Consider the following 18823-nt stretch of genomic DNA (forward strand, 5'->3'; position numbering starts at 1 on the left):
GAAAGTTTATTCGCAGCTGCCACTGGGGTCTCGACAGCCCGGCCAGGACACTGGTCACCCTCTACCCCACCACACGGCAGGCACATCGCTGGCTGTAAAGGGGCCGTGCGGCATCCGACCTCAAGGTGCTCTATGACCTGTGGGCAGCAAGTGGGGGCCCTGCGGCTTCACGGGCCACCACGCCTGTGCGGACCAGTGCAGACCCCGGCTCTGGTCCTCCCGGGCAAGACCTCACAAACAGGGCCAGGGCCCAGCCCCCTGCAGCACAGCGCTGGACACGACTCGGACAGCGAGCGCAGCCCTGGGGGCTCAGCAGGCGTGTTTTCCCAAGAGGCCGTCTGGGTCCCAGGGACAAACAGGAGGGCAGGGCCATCACCCAGGCAGCTTCCCAAGGACAGGCAGGCACGCTGGGCAGGGCAAGTGGACACCCTGTAGTTGTCCCACAGCAGTGCTCGCACCGCCCATCACGGGGCCTCCTGCCGCTGTCGCTGCTTCCGGGGGTCCCGAGCCGGCCGCAGCTCTGCGGGCCCGTGGGCAAAGGGGCAGCGCGGTGCGGGCAGCACGCAGCCGTCCGGATGGTGCGAGAAGAACCAGCAGAGGCGGGTCTTACGGGCAGAGGAGCGCTGCCTGCGCTGGCTGCCTCGGACGCTCCCTTCCTCCTCTTCCTCCTCCTCGGCCAGCGGCTCCTCCCTCCAGTCGCGAAGGCGGACTCGCCCGCTGTGCACTGTGGGGTAGAGAGGGACAGAGGGACCCTGCAGCAGCAGGACTGCAGGTCAAGGGTGGGAGGGATGCCTGGGGCACTGTCAGGAAGAGGTGTTGAGCGGGTCCGGGACACTGTCCCAGTGGGGCAAATCCGTCTAGGAATGAGGGCAGGAGGTGGGGACACCTGGGGCAGCTGGGACCTCCCAGTGTGTCCCCAGAGACACAGCAGGGCCACAGAGGAGAGCACAGAAGACGCCTGCCCCGTGGTCTCCCCACCCTGCCAGGACCCAGACACTGAACCCCGAGGCTGGGCGCACGTGCTGAGCCCTGACAGGGGTCCGGCACGGACCGCGGGGATGCAGGTCTTCGTGCCAGAGCAGGGCTGGGGTACGCACTGGCTCATCCACACCCACATCTACCCACATGGCGTGGACAGTGCTGTCGGAGTGCCAGGGAGAAGCAGGAGAGCATGGTGAGGGGGCGGTGAGGGGGTTGCAGGACGGGCCAAGGGCCAGCTGTGCAGGTACCTGCAAACACCTGGTGGTGGTTCCGCAAGAGGGTCTGCAAACCCCCACACTCGCGCCGCAGCTGCCCTCGCGTCTCCCCGTCCAGCTCACAGGCCACTTCCGCCAAGGACAGGCTCCCTGTGGAGATGGGGCCCCCCCCAGGGGAGGGCGTCGTGAGCAGCTGGGGCCCGGGCCCAGTCCCTGACCCAGCGTGGAGGCCAGCGGTCCAAGGGCTGAGCTGGGCCCAGCCGCCACAGCGGTCCCCACCTCAGGAGAAGCGCAAGTTTAAGAGAACTAACGGGCTGTGACCCTGCACCCAGTGTGCCCCCCTAGCCCGCCAGATCCGGGGACAGGCCCAGACGGACGGCCCTGCCAGGGGCAGGACGGAGGCAGCCCCGACGCATGGCACAGCTGGGAGAGGGTGGGGCTCCGGGGGGGGGCAGCCGGACACGGCACGCCCAGAGGCCGGCGCGGGCACGGGCGGGGGTCTGGGGCTTACCCCCGGGATTCCAGGCCGGGGTCTGGCTCAGGGCGGCTCCTGGGTCCCCGTGGGCCAGCAGGAGCCGGGCCACCTGCAGCACCACGCGCTCAGTGAGCTCCCGGGGCAGGGCGGCGCCGTTCCGCACGCGCTCCACCTGCTCCCGCGGCCGGAAGGCGGGCAGCCAGCGGCCGGGCCCCTGCTGGTGGCCAGGGTCCGGGGGACATTCCTGTCTGCTGCGGATGTAGCGGGTCCTCTGCTCGTCCATGGCCGCCTCCCTGGAGGCCGGGTAGGTGCGGGATCTCCCGATGAGACACACCTGCGGGGAGAGCAGGACGCTGCCCCACGGACCCGTCCACGGAGAGCCGGGACCTCCCACCCCACTAGCATGGCTCCCCCCAACTGTCCCGAGGGCTTCGGGCGGTAGACGGGCCCATGCAGGGCGCAGGGCTGAGGGCAGTCGACGGCTGGTGTGGGGAAGGCCGTGAGGCTCAGTTAAGCCTCAAGATGCCCCAAACCTCAGGTACGAGAAAACAGACCCCAGAGAGATGTGGCACTTGTGCATGGGTGAGGAGGATTTCGGGCACCAAGCGCCAGCGTCAGACCTGGGCGCCTGGTGTCCAACAACTACACCAGCCATTTCCAGGACTCGGTGTCCAGCTGGAACCGGGCCTGGAGGGGCTGGACACCAGCAGGGAGGTGCAGGCCCCAGGACCCTCGGTTAGCCCAAGCCCGGCCACCCGCTCTCCAGGACCCAGCAGCAAGCAGGGCTGCTGAGGTGACAGCTCAGCCACCTGGACTGCAGCTGAACACTCGGCCTCTCTGGACCATCGTGGCCACTTGGCCCGCCGTGCCTCTGCGTCAAGCAGCTGTCAGGCCCAGTATGAGGCTCATGGTCGTTCCCAAACCCTGATGTCGCGTCAGAGAACGGCCACAGAACATACTCCGGGTGGACACCTGTGGCCCTCATGGTTTAGGCCTCGGGGCCTCGGGCTCCCAGCAGCACAGGGCCCTGGCACATGCTCTGTCCACGGGAACGAGGAAGCTTCATGAAGGCCGGGAAGTTGTCCCCAACTCCCAGCTCCGCCGGTTCTCGGGGCCCGCACGGCACGCACCCGTTTGGTGGACGGGATCCGCAGACGGTCTTCCTCCACGTGGAAGCCGCAGGCGGTGCCCACCTCCGTCACGAAGTCCAGGTACTCCCGATACTGCGTGCTCTGGCTCTGCCGCCGCTGGAACCTGCCCGCGAAGTCAAAGAAGCAGCAGGGGAGCACGAAGAAGTGGCAGCGGAAGGAGGACCTGGGGGCGGTAGGGGGTCAGGGGATGGGAGAGGGGGCAGCTGCCTTGCTTGCAGCAGCCCTGGTGAACCCTGGCACCACACGGCCCCAGGTACCCCGAGGTGCAGCCTAGAGGCCCCCTACTTTGTGGCACCGCAGAGTCCTCACGTGAAACCGGCCCAGCTGGCCCAGACTGCCAGGAGCCCCCTCAGGCCTCTCGCAGAGCCCGCGGATGCTCCACACGGCACGCCACCCCACCTGGGCCACGGCCCTGCCTCCCGCCTGACCCTCCCGACACCCCCACGGCTGCCGAGAAGCGGCTGCTCGCCCACCGGGCCGCGATGACGGGGATCCATGGCGTGAGCTCGTCCGAGTGGTTCCCGATCAGCCAGTCCGCGTCTGGGAAGAGCATCTCGTCCCCCGGTGTGATGGCGGCCTCCTGGCAGAGCAGGCACGAGGCTGAAGGCCACCCCAGGGCAGAGCTGCGGGCAGCAGAGCACTGGGGGGTGAGCGCGTGAGTGTGTGGAAGTGCGTGCAGGGGCCAAAGGCGCAGGTGTGTGTTGCGAGTGGGTGTGAACTCGAGCGTGAGAACAAGTGAATGCGCAGGCGAGAATGGGAGTGAACATGGACAAACGGGCCAGGAGTGGATGCGTATGAGGAGTGCACACGTGTGAGCTGTGGATGCGTGTGACAGAGGGGGCAGCTCAGGTGGGCACCTCGAGGCGTGTGTGCGGGCCATACAGGTCCCAGATCTTCCTTCTCCGCACGTCGATGCCGCGGCCGGGGTGCTGGGGGCGGGACGAGAAACCTCGTTGAGTCCGGGACCAGCGAGTGCAAAGGACTCTGTACCCCCGCAGGGCCCGGGGAAGCCCCCACACCTGGCCAGTGACCCGCCTGGGTCCCTCCATCACCGCCCGCTGCGCACACATCCTCTGAGCCCCTTGGTCTGCTGTGCTCGGATGCTCTCCCAGAAGGCGCGGCCAAGGGCCACAAGAGGGCATCTAACCTGGCGTCCAGCCAGCCCCAGCCCGCATGGCTCACGCCAGGTGCCACCCACCCTGCTGGCTGGCAGGGCCCCCAGCGGGCCTCAGCCGCACCCTCCTCACAGCGGCATGCTCCAGCCGCGCCCCGAGCCACACGGGGGGGCCAGCTGCCATCTGCTCCCCTGCAGCCTCCTGCCACGTCTGTGTGGGTCCCCGCCCACCTCCTAAGCTGCTGGCCAGGTCACAGTGAAGCCCTGCCACAGCCAGGCACAACTCTGATGCCGTGCTGCCCAGCACAGGGCTGGAAGCCGCGCTACAAGTGCAGAAAGGGCTGGGCTGGCCCACCACTCTCTGCTCAGCAGGGGCCGCTCCTGCAGCCCCGGGAGGCTCGCCCCCTCAGTGCTCAGCAGGGGCCGTTCCTGCAGCCCCAGGAGGCTCGTCCCCTCAGTGCTCAGCAGGGGCCGTTCCCGCAGCCCCGGGTGGCTCGCCCCCTCGGTGCTCAGCAGGGGCCTGTTCCCGCAGCCCTGGGCTCACCCCCTCGGTGCTCAGGATGTGAACCAGCAGCCCGTTCCCGCAGCCCAGGTCCACGAAGGACTGCTTGGTGTCCAGGCCCTGTGCAGCGCGCTCCTCCTCCCACAGGACCTACGAGAGGGGAGAGCAGAGTCACTCCTGGCACTCCTGGGAATACCCATCACCACGCGGGCCTCAGGCTCTGCCCCCCTGCAGGACCTGGGCCCGGGGGGGGGGGGACCCCGGGCCCCCAAGGCAACTCTCCAGGGTTCAGCCTTGGATCTGCCCAGAGCACCTGCAGCTTCTAAAGACAGCCAGGGGCCAGCGCACCTGACGCTGCAGGGCAGAGCCGAGACAGCAAGGGCTGCCCAGGTCTGGGGTGGGCAGCTGGCCAGGGAGGTGATGCTGGTCATGGGAGGTAACACTGGGCACCAGGCTGGTCAGTAGGGGGATGGTGCTGACCAGTGGGGCAGTGCTGGTCACTAGGGGGCTGGCAGTGGTCACTAGAAGGGTGATGCTTGTCGGGGGGCAGTAGTGCTGGCTACTAGGAAAGATGCTAGTCAGTGTGCTGGTCACTGGGGCTGTGGCACTGCCCAGTAGGGGAGGTGCTGGTCAGTGGGGAGGTGGCACAAGTCAGTAAGGGCGTGGTGCTGGTCAGTGGGGGCAGTACTGGTGGACAGGCAGGAGTCTGGCACTGTCTCTACTTCTCCCGCCCAGCAGCCCCCAACACTTCCCTGCCCAAGCTCTGGTCAGACGTCCCCGTCAGCCTGCTCGGTGCCCTGTTGACCCCAGCTGCCCCGCCGCAATGGCCCCCGCGTACCAAGAGGTAGGTAGCAATGGCCACATCCTCATAGACAAACTTCTCGGGGTCAGTGACTTCCGGCCACACCTAGGAGATTCCATGAGGGGTGAGGCTTGTGTGATGAAGGGACAGACTGGGGGGGCACGACTGTCCGAGAGAGGGCATGTGCGTCACTGCGCGGCCTGGACAACCCTATTCACTCTCTAGAGAAACAAGGGAAGGGGCCAGGAGAAGCAAGGGGGTGGGCAGCACCATGGACTGGCCTGACCCCACCAGAGGCTGTGACTGGCCACGGGCGAGTCTTGGATCCAGAGAGGACAGCAGGGCGGGGCCCTCACGGCCTGGGGTGGCTCCAGGGGCCCAGGGCCAGCGTGGGGCAGGGCAGTGCGGGCTCCCAGAGAGGCAGTGGAGAGGCAGCACAGGCTGCATCTCCGAGCTGGAGGGGCAGGGGCTCCCCCCGGGTAGAGCCCCACCCCAAGGCAGGGCTGGGACGGGGCAGGATGATGGAGGCTTCAGAAGATCAAACTGCAGCTGAGACATCTGGGGTGCAGTGACACACCCAACAGGCAACCGGGGCCAGGCCAGGGCCAAGAGCAGGATCCAAGGGAGGGGGGCAGATCAGGATTGGTTCGGCTGGGCGATCTTCCCTGTGACACCTGCAGGGACCCTGGGGACAGCGCCCCGGTGGGGAGCCGAGAAGTCTAGGTCCGCGGTTTTCTCCCCACAGTGAACTCAGCCAGAGGGAAGCGTGGGGACGACCCCGATGCTCAGCTCTCGAGGGCCAGCAGGACAGCCCCAGACAAAGGCTGGAGCTTCCGCCGCTGGGCTTGGGTCGGGCTGCAGGGGCACGATGCCCACGGCACGGATGGGTGCGGTGTCGGGAGCCTGCGTCTGTCTTGCTCGTCTCCGCGGGTGCTGAAGCCCATCTGTGCCCATCTGTGCCGCAATCTGCTCTCCTGCTCTCTGACCTGCCCGCGGGGGAGGGGGCTCTGCAGTCACCTTGACCAGGTCCCTGTACTTGTCCTTCAGCCGCCGGTAGGTCCCGCTGTAGGGCTCCAGGGGGAGCAGACACAGGGTGCCCCTGCCACAGCTGCTCTTGCTCTCGCCGCTCCACCGCGCCAACTTGGCCGGCAGCTCCCCTCCGAGCCAGGCCAGGCTGGGACATACGACCCCATCTGAGGGCCACTTTTCTGGACAGAAAATTAAAACAGATATGAACCTTTGAAAACAAGAGAGAGAGGGGGGTGAGCAGAGCTGTTGTCCATCCATCGGGGTGCAGGGCCGGGCCCAGAGCCTCACACTGCACAGTGCACGTTCCCACCTGGCCGTGGGGGTTATGGGGAGACAGGGGGATGGGGGTCAGGGACAGAGCCTCAGCCCCGGGGCAATCCAGGACCAGGGCGACTGTCCCTCCCTCCTGCCCACTCTGCGGGTCAGGCAGGACTGGATCAATGCCTCTCTACCTCTCGCATTCACAGCCCTGGCCCCAGGTGGGCTTCACTGGTCCGAACAGGGCCATACCTGGACCGCACACACGAAGGCTCCAGAGCACAGACTGGAGTCCCCACCAGGACACAACACCAGCCCGGCCAGAGAGGTACACTTGCCTGCCCCAGTACTCCAGCTGAGGGGCCCACTGAGCTAGCCCGCCACTTCCTCTTCAGAAAAAATTACCATGCCCTCCCTCCCAGCCCTGAAACTCATTTTTCGTTGTTTGGCCACAGCTAGCAGTGCTCAGGGCTTACTCCTGGCCCTGTGATCAAGGATCACTCCTGGTGAGGCTCAGGGGACCACCTGGGGTTCTGGGATCAAGCCTGGGCCAGCTGCAAGCCAGACTGGCACCCTCCCTGCTGTGTTCTCTCTCGGGCCCCATCCCCTGGAAATCTACCTTCTTCAAACCAACAAGCCAGAAGTGGCTCCTCTGCTGCTCACTCTGGGGGCCAGGACGAAGGGGAAGGCCACAGGGGCACTCACCACTGCTCCCCCTCCTGCAGAAGCCGCAGCTGGTACACACTGCAGGGCTCAACCTCGCAGCCCCCGTCGGCCTCCAGTGGCAAGAAAGTCACACGTCCTCCGAGGACATCTAGGGGGAGACAAGCCGCTGAGCCCAGGAGTACATCCCTGCGCGGGGTACAGCCATGGCCCGGCCCTGGTCAGGAGCACACAGCGCGGGGCCAACCCACACCCCCCACCATGCGTCCTGACCAGGGGGGAGAGGACGGTCTCCAGGTGAGAGCGGCTGGAAAACTGACAGCGCCCCCCGCCCCTGCCATCGGATGGGGGATGGGGGACCACTGCATGCCCGCAGTCACCGGCTGGGCCGCAGCTGCTGTTCTGCATGTCCTACGGGGTGAAGCAGACACACGGACTCAGGCAGGGCAACTACTGGGGGTACGCCAATGAGGGGCTCACGGGCAGCAGCGGAGAAACTGGGCTGGGCACGGCACCGAGCACCCGGCCACTCCCGCCGCCTCTCCGCAGGCCCGTGAGGTCCCCGGAGTGGAGCCTCTTCCTGCGGGCGCCGGCTCCGGCTGCTGGGCGGACCCTCGGCCCTCCCCTCCCCGGCCCCAGGCCCGGCCCAGCGGCGGAGGCGCGCTCGTACCCTGTACGACCATCTCCCGGCGCGGGGCGACCAGCGGGGAGCGCGGGGTGGCCTTGGGGATGACGCTGCGCAGGAGCAGCTGCAGCTCGGCGGGCGGCCCGGGGCCGGCGAGGAGGGCGCGGAGCGCCGGGTGGCGGCCGGCGAGGCCCCGGGAGAAGCGGTCCCACAGCTGCTCGAGGTCGGGGCCGCGGGCGGCGCCGGGGGCCGGCGCGGCGCCGCGGCCCAGAGTCACGCTCCGCCGGGCCTCCAGGCGCGCGCCGCATAGCCGCTTGTTGGCCACCTGCGGCCGCTCCAGCCACACGGCCACGGCCGCCCAGAAGCCCCCCGGCAGCCGCGCCGGGTCACGCACCGCCACCCGGCCCACCTCCTCCATGCCGGCCGGGTTCCTGGCCGCGGCGCGGGGCGATGACGTGAGCGGGGCGCAAGCGTGGAGGCGCGGGGCGATGACGTAAGGCGGGGCGCCAGCGTGGGGCGGAGCCTAAAGGGCAGTCGGGGCGTCCCCGCCGCCCCGCGCTATGGCCCAGGTCCCTTTTCCCCTGGCACCTACGCGCCCGCCCTGACCACCCACCGGCCTGGCCGCCTGGTGTGCCCACGAGGAGCAGCGAGGGGCGGGGGGTGGTCCCTGCTGCAAGCCGAGCCCGGGCAGAGGGCGACGGGCAGATACCCCGGTCGGGGCTTTGCGGGGAGGGGTCAGGAATCCAGAAGTGCCTTCAGAGGGGGTGGCATTCCTGCCGAGACTGCGTGTCCCCGGCAAAGGGGCCCCTAAGCACAAGGAGCTGCGCTCACGCCTGGAGGCCCACCCTGGGGGCCCGCGCCCTCACCTATTCACGTGCCCCCTGCCTGGCCCTCGCTCCCAGCTCTTACCCCAGGAGTGGTGTCAGGTGAGCTCTGTCCCCCGGGGGTCTCGCCACCCCAGATTCTCTCCACCACGTCTTCCCCCACCATTCCCCACGCTGCGGCCGCGGGGGTCCCGGTCCACGCCCCTGGGATGCGGCGCAGTCCCTGAGGGCACCCGGGAGCTCAGTTACACCAGCACACACGGAGGCTCCTGCTACCGACGTAGCCCTAGAGACTCGCGTGGGGCACCCCCACATAACCCCAGGGCCAATGGGACTCTGAGCACAGGGGGGCACATGCAGCCTGGCTGGTTGGGGTGTGCGCTCACTGCCCCGCCTCTGTGCCACCTCTCAGTCTGATACCCCAATGCAACTTCGGGGCTCACCCCTTTTGAGACCCCTTATTGCCGTACTAGTGGCACACACCATCATGATGAAAGCGCCAGCCTGAGGGTGCGTCTGTGCGAAGCCCCTCCCGCCCCCTGGCACCCTCCTCTGGCCGTGAATGTTCAGGAATGAGGTCATGTAGGGTGTTTGCTGCTGCCAAGGCACCCGGCCTGGCCCCGAATCACCCCCCCTGTGATTTGGCCTCCCCTTCCTGAGGCTAACCTGGGGCGCAAGGGATGGGGAGGACAGAGCTTTTGAGTCCACACTCCAGCCCTCCTGTCCCCAGTCCCGCTGGGCCACAAGGAGGGAAGATGGCCCCACCTGTGAAGACAAACCACCCCCCGCTGCTGCCCAGAAGAGAAGCCGAATATGCCCCCACCTCCCCGCGCTGGGAGACGTCCCTGGCACCGCCCTGGCGCGGGGAGGGCAGCTGATGAGAGCGCAGTTGCCTTCTTCATCCCACAAGCTCAGAAAACTAGTTTTCTTTCTTTCGCCCTGCAGCAGCGGCGTCTGATTTTCACGGGCATTTCCAAGCGCTCCGCTCTGCAGTCTGAGGGGGAGTTGGCGCGGTGGGAGGGGTGGCAGCGAAGATGGCCCGTGCACGGCGCCTGAGACGGAGTTGTCCCCTCCGTCCCCGGGGAGCCACGGTGCAGCGGCCCCTCCAGGGACGCTCCTGTCCTGTGCGGATAGCCGAGTGCGCGACCAGGACCTGGGGCAGGTTTCAACTCGGGCGCTGGCCGGAGCGCGGGGTATTACTGGCGTGCGTGTGCCTCCGAGGCCACCCCGCGGGGCCCAGCGGCAGAGGATGCAGCGCAGCGGGGGTGGGCGCCGGAGCGGCCCGGGCGCCGCCCGATGACGTCAGGGCGCGGCCCGATGGCGTCAGGCGCGGGGCTGAGCCGGGGGAGACTGCAGCGCCCCAGCTCCTGCAGGTGCTTAGAGAGCTTGGAGTGCAACCCCGCGGCGCGGACACCCCGAGCCCAGGGATCCGACACCCAAGGTGGAGGGGGACGGCTGAAGAGTGCGAAGGGGAAAGGCGGCCCCAGGGGCAGGAGGAAGGGGGTGAGGGGACAAGAGGAGGCAAGGGCACAGGAAAGCGGGTAGGAAGCACAGGGGAGCCCAGGGCGAGGGGTCAGGGGGCCGGGCCGGCCGGACCCCCGCGGCGGGCCTGGCTTGGTTGCGGGGCGGGCGCGCCGCAGAGGCGCGTGTTTGGAGAGTTTGGACCCGTCCTGGGTCGAGACGGCTGAAGGACAGGGATCAGCGCCTGGGGCCAGTCTGCAGCCTGGACTTTATGTTTCTGTTTTGTTTTGATTTGGGGGCCACACCCGGGGTGTGCCCTGAGGGGTCACTCATTCCCGACTTTAGATCGTGCAGATGAGCCCTGACCGGGCCCACACAGTGTTCCTGGCTGCCACTCGGCCTGCAGATGCTTTGGTTCCTGCGATCCCCCTCGGGGTGTCAGATCAGGCCTGTGGCGTCTGTCCATGTCTAAGGAGGGTGATAAGGGCTTCCCTGACAAGTGCTGGTCCCTCCCTTGGAAAGAGCATCCTCGGGGAGCCCAGGGGCATGGGACAGGGGCTGCAGCTCACTTCTGCAGATGGGGGTGGGGCTGGTGGGAGGGTGCTGCAGAGGAGCTGCCCTCTGGCCTGGTGCCCGGGACTGGCTGTCTGGCTCATGGTGGCGAGTGGAGTTGCAAAACCAGTGATTTCTGCTCCACCTCTCTTTAAAAATGGTGCTGAGAGAGCGATAGTACAATGGGTAGGGAGATTGCCTTGCACGCAGCCTATCCTGGTTCGATCCCGGCATCCCATCTGGTCCCCTGAGCCTGCTAGGAGTGAGCCAGGAGTCATCCCTGAGTACCGCCAGGTGTGTCTCCAACTTGGGGGGGAGTGTTGGAGTGGCAGTACAGCAGGTAGGGCACTTGCCTAGCACGCAGCCGAACCGTGTTTAATTGCTGGCATCCCATGTGGTCACCAAAGCACCACTGGGAGTGATTCCTGAGTACAGAGCCAGGAGTGACCCCTGAGCATCACCAGGTGTGGCCCCAAAACAAACAAAAAAATGGCGGGGCACACCCTGAGCTACTCAGGGCTTACTCCTGGTTCTGCACTCAGAAATCACTCCTAGAGAAGCTCGGGAGACCCTGTGAGGTGCCGGGGATCACCCTGGGTCAGCCGCATGCAAGGCAAGTGCCGTCCCTGCCTTTCACGGCTCCAGCCCCACTCTCTCTAAAAGAACTGCTTTATTGAAATCTCACGCACGTACCTACTATTCACTCTCTAAACTGCCCGGTCCGGTGGTTTACATCTAGTACTCACCGAGCTTGCCCGGGTCGCAGAACACTTTCTGCACCCTGTAGGCAGTTGCTGCGCTTCCCAGCTCTGTGCTGGCCCCTGCTGGACACTGGGTGAAAATGGCACTGGGGTCTGTGCTCAGCTGTTCAGACCTGTGCGCACACAGAACACACACACACACACACACACAGCCCAGCATCTGGTAGCTGTGTTGCAAACAGTGCTCCGTGTTTAATGTTTGACCATGGACACTGAGCTTCTGCCCGAGAGTATTGGCCACCGTGCCCCAGTGAACCCTGTTTACAGCTGTGTCCTTGGCAGTGAGTTTTTATTTCTCGTGGGCCCTCTGCCCGGGAGCTCTGCAGGCAGCCGTGCAACCTCTCAGCCTCACTGACCTTTTGCAAAGTGGTTGCCACATCTCACCCTCCTCTGGCAGACCCGAGGGCTCCGCTCCTGCCCAGGGCCCCGTGCAGGGTTTTCAGGCTTTTGCTCACGGCCCCGCGGTGCGAGTGCTGCGGGATCTTACTGGGTTTGATGTTGGCGGTATCCCATCTTGGTTCGTGTCTGCTGCGGGGATGGCTTATTTTCTGCTGCTTGTTGCTGGTGCTCTTTAGTTTCTTGTTGTTGGGGTTTGTTGCTGCTGGTGCGCCCTGGCTGTGCTCGGGGACGACCCCAGGCGGGCTCAGCCGCAGGCCCTGAGGCAGGGTTTCCTGGGGACTTCCGGTCCGCTCCTGTGGCACGTTAGGGAAAAGCCGGTGGAGCGAATTCTTCTTTGGAGGGAAAGTTTGGCTTCATTCCTTCCCAGGCAGACCTCAGTTTCCCCTGAGCCATCTGAATCCAGACTGCCCATCTCCGTCGGGTTATCCAGGGTCCCGTAGAAAGCAGTGGGCGCCCAGGCGGGGGCGGGGCTTGTCCTCAGGCCTGCGTGCCCGTCTTGGCCCCGGGTGCCCCAAGAGCCGTCTGTCCTTGGGGCTGGAGAGATAGCACAGCGGGTAGGGCGTTTGCCTTGCACGCGGCCGACCCGGGTTCAAATCCCAGCATCCCATATGGTCCCCTGAGCACGGCCAGGGGTAATTCCTGAGTGCAGAGCCAGGAGTAACCCCTGTGCATCGCCAGGTGTGACCCAAAAAGCAAAAAAAAAAAAAAAAAGCCGTCTGTCCTGATGTCCACTGTAGGGGGTCCCTCCCGTCTCCCTGGGGCAAGTGGCTGTCCGGGTGGGGGTGGCTCCCTCAGAGCCGTCCTCTGGCTCACCCCACAGGTCCGCGTGGTGGCTGGTGACTGTGTGAGTGCAGAGGGCAGATGACGGTGCGTCAGCTGGGACGGGACGGGCCCGGGGTCATGGCGCCCACGCCGGACAGCAACATGGACGGTGGCGCCGAGGCCCTGCTGCCAGACCTGCCCCAGGGGCCCCTGGACGCCTACCGGGCGCGCGCGTCCTTCTGCTGGAAGGAGCTGGCCCTGTTCCTGGAGGGGGCGGAGGCGCTGCAGCTGAAGGTGAGGCCAGCGCCGGGCCTTTGGGACAAGGGGGACTGTCCAGCCGGGACTGTGCGCTGGGCAAGGCTGGACCTGGCCTGGCGGAACCCACAGTGTCCGCGGGAGAAGGGCCGGCCCCCACCCACCCTCTCCTGCACCCCCAGAAAACCATCTTCTCGGTCCTGGAGCGCGACCCCCTGTTCGCGCAGCCCCGAGGGGGCATCACCGAGCTCTCCCTGGAGCAGTACCGGGAGCTCAACTTCCTGCGTGTCCGCCGCCTCCTGGAGCACGACTTCCTGCGGCCGGAGGAGCTGGCCGAGTGCCCGCTGCGCGCCCTGGCGCTCATCGAGTGTCTGGGCATGTACGACTGGTCCCTGGGCGCCAAGTTCTTCCTCCACATGCTGGTGAGCCCAGGCGGGCGCCTTGGGTCAGCGCCACGGGGCGGCCCTGGCTGCTCGGGTGGGATCGAGGCTCGGGAAAGGTTTACCGTCAAGCGGCCGCGGGCGCGTACCGGACGGGGCAGCTCCTGGGCCGTGGCCGGCATGACGTGGTAAAGGTGCTTCAGGCAGCAGCGCGGGCACGAGGGTGCCAGTGTCCCGTGAGGAGGCCGCGCCCGAGGGTGGGGACCCAAACAGCGCCAGGACAGTTCTGCTCTGCGGGGGTCTGAGGGCCACTGTACCTCGCCCCAGGGCTCCAGCCTCTGAGCCACCGCCGTGCCCCGAGGTCTTGCTTTATTAAAAAAAAAAAAAATGGGGGCTGAGAGATAATGCAGTAGGTAGGACGCAGCCCAGGGTCAACCGCCGGCGCCCCACATGGTCCCCTGAGCGCAGAGTCAGGAGTAAGTCCCGAGCATCAAAACAAGAAAAGAAAATGAAGGGGGGAAGCGGGCGGTGGGGGGAGAGAAGGGATGGGGAGGAGCGGAAGGAAGAGCCAAAGAGCCGGTGCCCTGCTCCAGCCTGATGGGTAGGGTGGCTGGGGGGGGAGCGTGTCTGGCTCTCCGCACCCCTCCCTCTGTTCTCAGCCCCCTCCTCCCCCGCCCCCGTTCCCCCCCTCCCCACGCTGTCTCTCCCGGGCAGGGAGTGGGGCTCCGACTCTTCCTGATCCGGCAGCCCACAAGGAACCCGAGGCCGGCAGCCCGGGCAGCCGTGCCTGCCGGGCGCCTCGTCTGGGACCCTGCTCGAGGGTCCCTGCCCAGTGGGCCCGGCCAGGAGCTGCCCCGTCCCCAGCCCGGCTCTGGTCTGCGCAGGTGTTCACCTCGGCCATCTACAGCTCCGGCTCCCAGCGGCACTTGCAGTACCTCTCCAGGAGCCTGCGGATGGAGGTGAGCTGGCCCCCGAGCCCTGCTCTCGGCTGCCCCTCGGGGAGGCGACAGGCCCTGGCCGGGCCGGCCGTCTCGCCTGAACGCGTCTCTGCCTCGGTGGAAGATCTTTGGCTGTTTCGCACTGACGGAACTGAGTCACGGGAGTAACACCAAGGCCATCCGAACCACGGCACACTACGACCCCGCCACACAGGTGGGTCCCTTCTGTGAGGCAGCACAGTTGACAGCCAGGCTGAGGCCCAGGGCAGTGGCCCAGAGGGACAGCTGGGACGCGGGGACTGCTGTGGGGGTCTCGGGCCAATTCCTGGCACCGTGTGGCTCCCCGGCAATGAAGGAGCAGCCCAGCCCCCCACCCCGGGATTCCCCAGACAGTGACGGTGGCAGGAGGGGGGGTCTTCACCCATGTCTGGGTTCCTGGGGCCCCGCCTTTGTGGCCAGCTGTTGGCCCGGCCAGTCCACCTGCTGGGCCACCTGACTCTGCTGGCCTGGCCATGGTGCCACGTGCCTCATTGCCTGCGCTGTGCCCCCATCAGCCCCGTGCCTGAGTGCACGCACCGCCCCTGCAGTGCCCCTTCCCCGGCCCCTCCCCTCCCTGCCATGTGCCTGCCCTGACCGCTACGCCCTGCAGGAATTCATCATTCATTCTCCTGACTTCGAAGCTGCCAAGTTTTGGGTTGGCAACATGGGCAAGACAGCAACGCACGCGGTGGTGTATGCCCAGCTGTTCACGCCGGGGGGCCAGTGCCACGGCCTCCACGCCTTCGTCATGCAGGTAGGCACGGGGGCCGGTCCACTCGCGGTCCAGCTCTCTGAGGGCCCACAGGATGCCCTTCTTGCCTCCCCTGAGCCCCTCTCGGCCAGCCCACTCCGTGTCCAGCTTGGCCACACACCGAGTCCCCACTGTGTGATGTCCAGGGTTCGTGTCCCTGGTTGAGGGTCCCCCCAAGTCCCCAGGCTTCGGAGCCTCAGTTGGGAGCGGCACTGTGACAGCCACAGCGCCTGAGGCTAGACGCCATCCCTCCTCCCTCCTGGACTCTGCAGATCAGGGACCCTAAGACGCTGCTCCCTATGCCAGGGGTGATGGTCGGTGACATGGGGCGGAAGCTCGGGCAGAACGGTCTGGACAACGGGTGAGTGTGGGGGAGGTGATCACGGGAACGTGGCACGCGGGGGTCTCCTGGGCCCTGCGGGGTCACTGCTGCCGCTGCATGCCCAGGACAGAGATTTCATTGTCCTTCCCGCTGGCGCGAGGGACAGCCGTCCTCTCTCCATGCTCTCACCTGAGAGCGTGGCCAGGTGCTGGCCGCAGCCTGGGTGCTATGGCCCACACCTGCCCCACATGCCTGCGTCTGGGGCCCGGGCTGGCTCCCAGAGAGGCCCTCAGCACCCGCAGCTTGTGCCCCCACACAGTGGCGGCGAAAGTGGGATTCAGAGTGCCGAGTCGGGAGCGGGTGCCTGCACGCCCAGCTGTGCCTGCCGTTCGATTCCAGCCGAGATCCTGCACGCCTGGGGGTCTCTGGCCAGCGCCATCAGCCCATCCCCTTCGTGGGAGTGGCCCTCGTGCCATGCCCTGAGACCTCCTGGTCCCTGGGAGGCTGCGGGCGAGAGGCCCCAGGCTGCCGTGCAGGTGAGGTGTGGCACGAGTCCAGTGAGCAGTGGGGCTCGGGACACAGGGCCATGCCCAGGGTAGGAAAAGCAGCGGGTGTGTGTGCTGCCAGGGCACAGGCCTGTTGACAGCTCTGTCCTCACCGTGCCTGCACCCCCAGCCGCCGTCTCTGGCGCGGTCCGGCTCCACACCACGCCCCGGGGTCCCGCCTTCCTGAGGCCTGGGGCCCAGCGGGGTGCATGTGGTCACAGGGCCAGCAAGTGTGGCCCAGGACGAGGAGTGGTCTCCACAGCTGCCTGGGCAGCGTGAGGACCCACTTCCTGGTGCACAGAGGCGTGTGCTGGGATGGAGCCCCCCCCCACCCCACACCTGTGTGGGCAGAACCTTGTTCCCCACCCGGAGCCCCCCAACCCCGCGCCCCCTGGGGCTGTGCTGGCCAGCAGAGGGCGCTGGACCCCCACACTTCATGCCATCCGGAGTGTGGGGGCAGGGCAGATTGGTTTGTGGGTGCGATGCAAACAGAACTAGGGGGCGGAGTGTCCAGCAGCCGGGCAGTCATTAGGCACAGCCGTGGAGGGGCTGTGGAGGGCCCCCTTCCTGTGGAGGGCCCCGGGTGGGGGTAGGCAGGACTCCACGTGCCAGCGGTGGGTCTGTGAGGGGCTGCCCAGTCAGGCGTGGGAGGAACCGATGCCGGTGCCTGTGTGGGGCACGCAGGGAGGGTGGGGACTGCAGGGACAGGGTTGTGACGGGTGGTGGGTCATGGAGCCTGCAGGGGTCTCCTGGTGCACTCAGCGGGGGCGGGGGGCTATGCTCTGGGTTTGGCAAGGGGCCGGGGTCCCTGCAGTTCTGGGCTGTGTTGCCTACTTGCATGTGTGTGTGCGCACCCCCCCCCCCACACACACACACTCACCCCCGCCGGCGGGGCTGCATGGGCCACAGCTGCTGTCTCACGTCAGGGGTGTCTGCAGGGGGCACAGGGGCGGGCACTGCCCTCCTGAGCGAGGAAGGGCCAGTGTCTGTTGCCGGTGGAAGGGGCCTGGCCTTGCCCGGATGCCCCGTGCCCTCTTTGAATGTGTTGGCGTGTCCTGGCTTCTGGCTTTCCTGCTCCGTTTTCGGGGGGCTTCCGCCACCCTGGAAGCCAGCCTTGCTTCCATTCTGCTGGGGCTCAGGGCGAGATGGGAGCCCCCTCACCTGAACCCCGTGTCTCGCAGATTCGCCATGTTCCACCAGGTGAGGATCCCTCGCACGGACCTTCTGAACCGCACTGGGGACGTCACCCCTGAGGGCACCTATGTCACCCCCTTCAAGGTATGGGTTCTCCTGGGCTGCAAGGTGCATGGGGCTAGACCCCTCCGGCCCAGGGACATGCAGCAACATGCATGGATATGCCCATCTGCCCCAGTGTGCCCCTTACCCCAGGGACATGCCCCTGCCTTGGGACACGCCCCTGCTCAGGGACACGCCCCTACATAGACACGCCCCCTGTGCTAGTGTCTGCCTCTACACCAGCCAGTCTTGCTCTCTGTTGAGAAGTGGCTGCTAGGCTGGATGCTGGGGTTCCCCGGTGCAGCCTCTGTCAGCTTTGGGGTGAAGACTTCACCCCGAGAGTGGCTTACAGGGGGACGGTGGTAACCAGACCCTGAACAGATTGCTCAGGTGCAGAGGGCAGGGGCCAAGAAGTTTGGGAAAGGGCAAAGAGGCATGACCACACAGTCAGAATAAAAGAGGGTCGCACCGTACAGTTTGCAGGGACCTAAAGGTGTTCCCAGAGAAAGTTCTGGAATCTTCCAGAACCCCCACAGTATAGCTCTGTATGGGGTCACGCACTGCCCAAGTCTCCATGGTGGAAAGGGGCCCGTGTTGCATTACCCCTCGTGACACCAGTGCCCTGGCAGGCCGGCCGTGGCAGGGCGGGGCCCGTCTTAGCTCCGTGTCTGCGAGGGATCAGCCCTAGCTGACACGGCAGCGTGCCCACCCCACATGGCCCCTTCCAGGTGACTGCTAACGGGCCCACACATGCTTCTGCTGGTCCCCCAGGATGCCAGGCAGCGCTTCGGGGCGGCCCTGGGCAGCCTGTCCACGGGCCGTGTCACCATTGTGGGCATGTCTGTGGCGAACCTGAAGCTGGCCGTGGCCATCGCCCTGCGCTTCTCGGCCACCCGCAGGCAGTTCGGGCCCTCAGAGCAGGAGGAGGTCCCGGTGCTTGAGTACCCGCTGCAGGTATCGTCCGGCAGGTGGGGTCACGGGAGGCCAGGCCAGCGGGGCGTGGACAGAGATTCCCCAGAAATCCCAGAACACCAGCTGGGCGGGGCCAGGAGGGGCCTCTGGGTGGAGGCGTTCGCGTGGGGGCAGGGCAGGGCATGGGGGAGTCTGCTGAGCAGCCCAGGGGCACGGCGGGCACAGGGGTGCAGGGGAGGTGCCCCCTGGTCTGGCCTCCAGCCCCGTGACTGAGGAGGGCCCTCAGGGCCGCACCGTGCAGTGGTCACTCCCGTGCAGTCCCGAGTCAGAGGGCCGGAGCAGGCGACAGGCTGCTGTGCAGGCAGGGCCGTGCCTTGGGCGCGGTGTCACCCTGCGCCCCTGGGCGGGGTGGGTATCTCCTGCCCCTTCTCAGCGTTGGCCCACGGGGTGGGGATCAGGATGGAGGCGCCCAGCCTCTCTGCAGTCCAGCGGGTGGGTCCCCGGCTGATACCACCCCTCTTTCTGGGGGTCGGGGGCCCTGGCCGGGCACAGTGCCGCGTGGACACTGTGACCCTTCCCAGCAATGGCGCCTCCTGCCCTACCTTGCGGCCGCCTACGCCCTGGACCACTTCTCCAAGTCCCTGTTCCTGGACCTGGTGCAGCTGCAGCGGGGCCTCCTGGACAAGGACCGGGGCCCCCAGCAGGTGAGTGCAGGGGGTGGGGCAGAAACAGGCCCACCCAGCCGGAGACCCCGATCGACCTGCTGGTCCCTCCTCAGAAGACGCCCCCGAGCCTCTGGAGATGGGCCTCCAGCCCCGCCAGCAGGACACGCCCCAGCCGTCCCTGGGGGTCTCACCCTCGCAGGGAGGAG

At 66.9% G+C, this 18823-nt stretch overlaps 2 protein-coding genes across 9 annotated transcripts in view; one reads left to right on the forward strand and one right to left on the reverse strand.

Moving 5' to 3' along the window:
• Positions 1-9603, reverse strand: TRMT44 (tRNA methyltransferase 44 homolog). Of its 3 annotated transcripts, none has more exons than XM_055138068.1 (11): positions 9463-9603; positions 7233-7341; positions 6258-6477; positions 5277-5345; positions 4481-4588; positions 3680-3751; positions 3296-3402; positions 2802-2985; positions 1708-2005; positions 1230-1346; positions 1-724 (listed from the first exon to the last, which is right to left on the reverse strand). In XM_055138068.1, the coding sequence occupies exons 1-11, from the start codon at positions 9539-9541 to the stop codon at positions 465-467; spliced, it is 1623 nt and encodes a 540-aa protein (XP_054994043.1). In that variant the 5' UTR covers positions 9542-9603; the 3' UTR covers positions 1-464. The 3 variants fall into 3 exon arrangements, with proteins under 3 accessions (XP_054994043.1, XP_004617526.2, XP_054994042.1); XM_004617469.2 differs by lacking the exon at positions 9463-9603 and adding an exon at positions 7861-8351; XM_055138067.1 differs by lacking the exons at positions 5277-5345; positions 9463-9603 and adding an exon at positions 7861-8351.
• ACOX3 (acyl-CoA oxidase 3, pristanoyl) overlaps positions 8568-18823 on the forward strand; it is a 20616-nt gene continuing 10360 nt past the window's right edge. For 2 of the 6 annotated variants that reach the window (XR_008630174.1, XM_004617470.2), the window contains exons 1-10: positions 9970-10080; positions 12633-12868; positions 13012-13251; positions 14094-14168; positions 14272-14361; positions 14797-14940; positions 15210-15298; positions 16986-17082; positions 17812-17994; positions 18534-18656. Coding sequence is in view for 5 of the 6 variants with exons in the window: in XM_004617470.2 (XP_004617527.2) it covers positions 12674-12868; positions 13012-13251; positions 14094-14168; positions 14272-14361; positions 14797-14940; positions 15210-15298; positions 16986-17082; positions 17812-17994; positions 18534-18656 (1236 nt within the window). In the remaining variant the exon portion in view is untranslated. Of the gene's footprint in view, positions 8742-9891; positions 10181-12632; positions 12869-13011; positions 13252-14093; positions 14169-14271; positions 14362-14796; positions 14941-15209; positions 15299-16985; positions 17083-17811; positions 17995-18533; positions 18657-18823 lie in introns of those variants that run through there. The other 4 variants (XM_055138063.1, XM_055138062.1, XM_055138065.1 and 1 more) reach the window with 4 other exon arrangements.

This window comes from Sorex araneus, chromosome 5 (genome assembly GCF_027595985.1).
Source record: "Sorex araneus isolate mSorAra2 chromosome 5, mSorAra2.pri, whole genome shotgun sequence".
In the NCBI taxonomy this organism is placed as follows: Eukaryota; Metazoa; Chordata; class Mammalia; order Eulipotyphla; family Soricidae; genus Sorex; species Sorex araneus.